General features: G+C 48.6%; 1 protein-coding gene across 2 annotated transcripts in view; it reads right to left on the bottom strand.

The window, feature by feature from the left end:
• Positions 1-966, bottom strand: part of LOC102385137 (protein farnesyltransferase subunit beta) — a 16,595-nt gene extending 15,629 nt beyond the window's left edge. For both annotated transcript variants that reach the window (XM_025215228.1, XM_025215229.1), the window contains exon 1: positions 913-966. In XM_025215228.1, the coding sequence (XP_025071013.1) occupies positions 913-947 (35 nt within the window). In that variant the 5' untranslated portion in view covers positions 948-966. The remainder of the gene's footprint in view (positions 1-912) is intronic.
• Between the last annotated feature and the right edge of the window lie 496 nt (positions 967-1,462).

Here is a 1,462-nt window from a genome sequence, read left to right as displayed (position 1 = left end):
AGCAGCCGGGAGGAGAGGCCGCTTTTCCCCCACACTGAACAACAGCTTCTGTCCAGCGCCACTGCTGCTGAGCCTGGGCGGGTGAGCCCGGAGCAGGCACAAAGCACATGGGGTCAGGGCTGTGTAGCACGGGTCCCGAATGGTACCACGGGGTTGGGGCCAGCGGCAGCAGCAGCCGGAAGGAGCCCCTGCCACTTGGGCTCCCTAGAAAGGCAGTCCAGGTGCAGAGCCACCCCAACCCCACTATGTGCCCAGGGGGCAGCAGGACATGTCATGGCTGGACAGTGCCTGGCCAAGGTGAGACCGAGACCCGCCTCAGGCTAGAAAAAGACCCACCATGGGCCATATTTTGCCCACCCCTGGATTATAAGTATCTTGCCAACACTATGTCCTCCCAGTAGCCAAGAGATAACCCTTGCTTACTTTTTGCAAGGTGACTGCTTCTGGCATGGCCTGTTCAAGTAAATCATTTGCTAGATAATGCATCCTACGTTCCTCTGCCAAAAGCTCTCAGCTGAAAGGTACAGCAGGAGTCTCCTTGCCATAGCCCTGCAGCAGCCAATGCTGCTTCGAAGTCAAAAGAGGCAGCTCCAGCCAGTTCAGGAAACACCAGCTGTGACACTAACCTTCCACTTAGAAGAGATCTTGCAAAGGGTACCGTGTACATTTTTTGGGTTCCACATTTTGAAAAGGATGTGGAAAGGTCAGCGGAAGTCCAGAGGCAGGTGACAGAAATGATAAAGGGCTTGGAAGCCAAGTCCTATGAGGTGAGGTTGAACAAAATAGGCAGGTTCCACTTGAGAAAATGGTGCTTAAGAGGGGACATGACAGCAGTCTTCAAATACCTGACACCTACTATAGAGAAGAGGGAAAAGACCTTTTCTCTCCTGCTGCAGAGAGTAGGACACAGACCTGTAGCAGAAAGCCCCTTTTCCTCTTGCCTGCATTTGCTTTCCCCTCTTTGGATATGTTTCTCTTCTTCTACCTTTTCTTCCTTCCTCTTTCTTTCACTGTAAGATAAGGAATTGTGTTTTAAAGTTTGTATGTGTGCATTTTGTATCTCCCCTTGTATTTTGGTATTTTTATCTATTTGTGTGCCATGGCATTACTCTTGTAGCTTATATTTTATACTCTTTACCTTTTATCTAAATGTGTTTTAGTTTTAGAAGTAAGTTATACACTGTAACAACGTTAACAAAGGCAGGAATCAAACCACGGCTTCCCTGTATCAGGCAGACCCCTAAAAGAGGGAGTAAATCTGTGATTGAATGCCTAACAGTAGCAGGCTTCAGTAACAAGGCAATGAACAGCTGCGGAAACCGCAGATCAACCAAGGGAAGAAATCAATAGGAGACAATGTAGCAACCGGGAATTCTCTAAACTTCACTGTTCAAGGGCTAGAAGCCCGGGTCTGAGTTGATCAATGCCGGGAACCAACTTTTGGGGCTGAATATCTCCAGAT

The sequence above is a fragment of the Alligator sinensis genome, unplaced genomic scaffold (genome assembly GCF_000455745.1).
Source record: "Alligator sinensis unplaced genomic scaffold, ASM45574v1 scaffold998_1, whole genome shotgun sequence".
NCBI lineage: Eukaryota > Metazoa > Chordata > Crocodylia > Alligatoridae > Alligator > Alligator sinensis.
The sequence above is the reverse complement of the archived record's forward strand: the minus strand, read 5'-3'. Positions and strand labels throughout refer to the sequence as shown.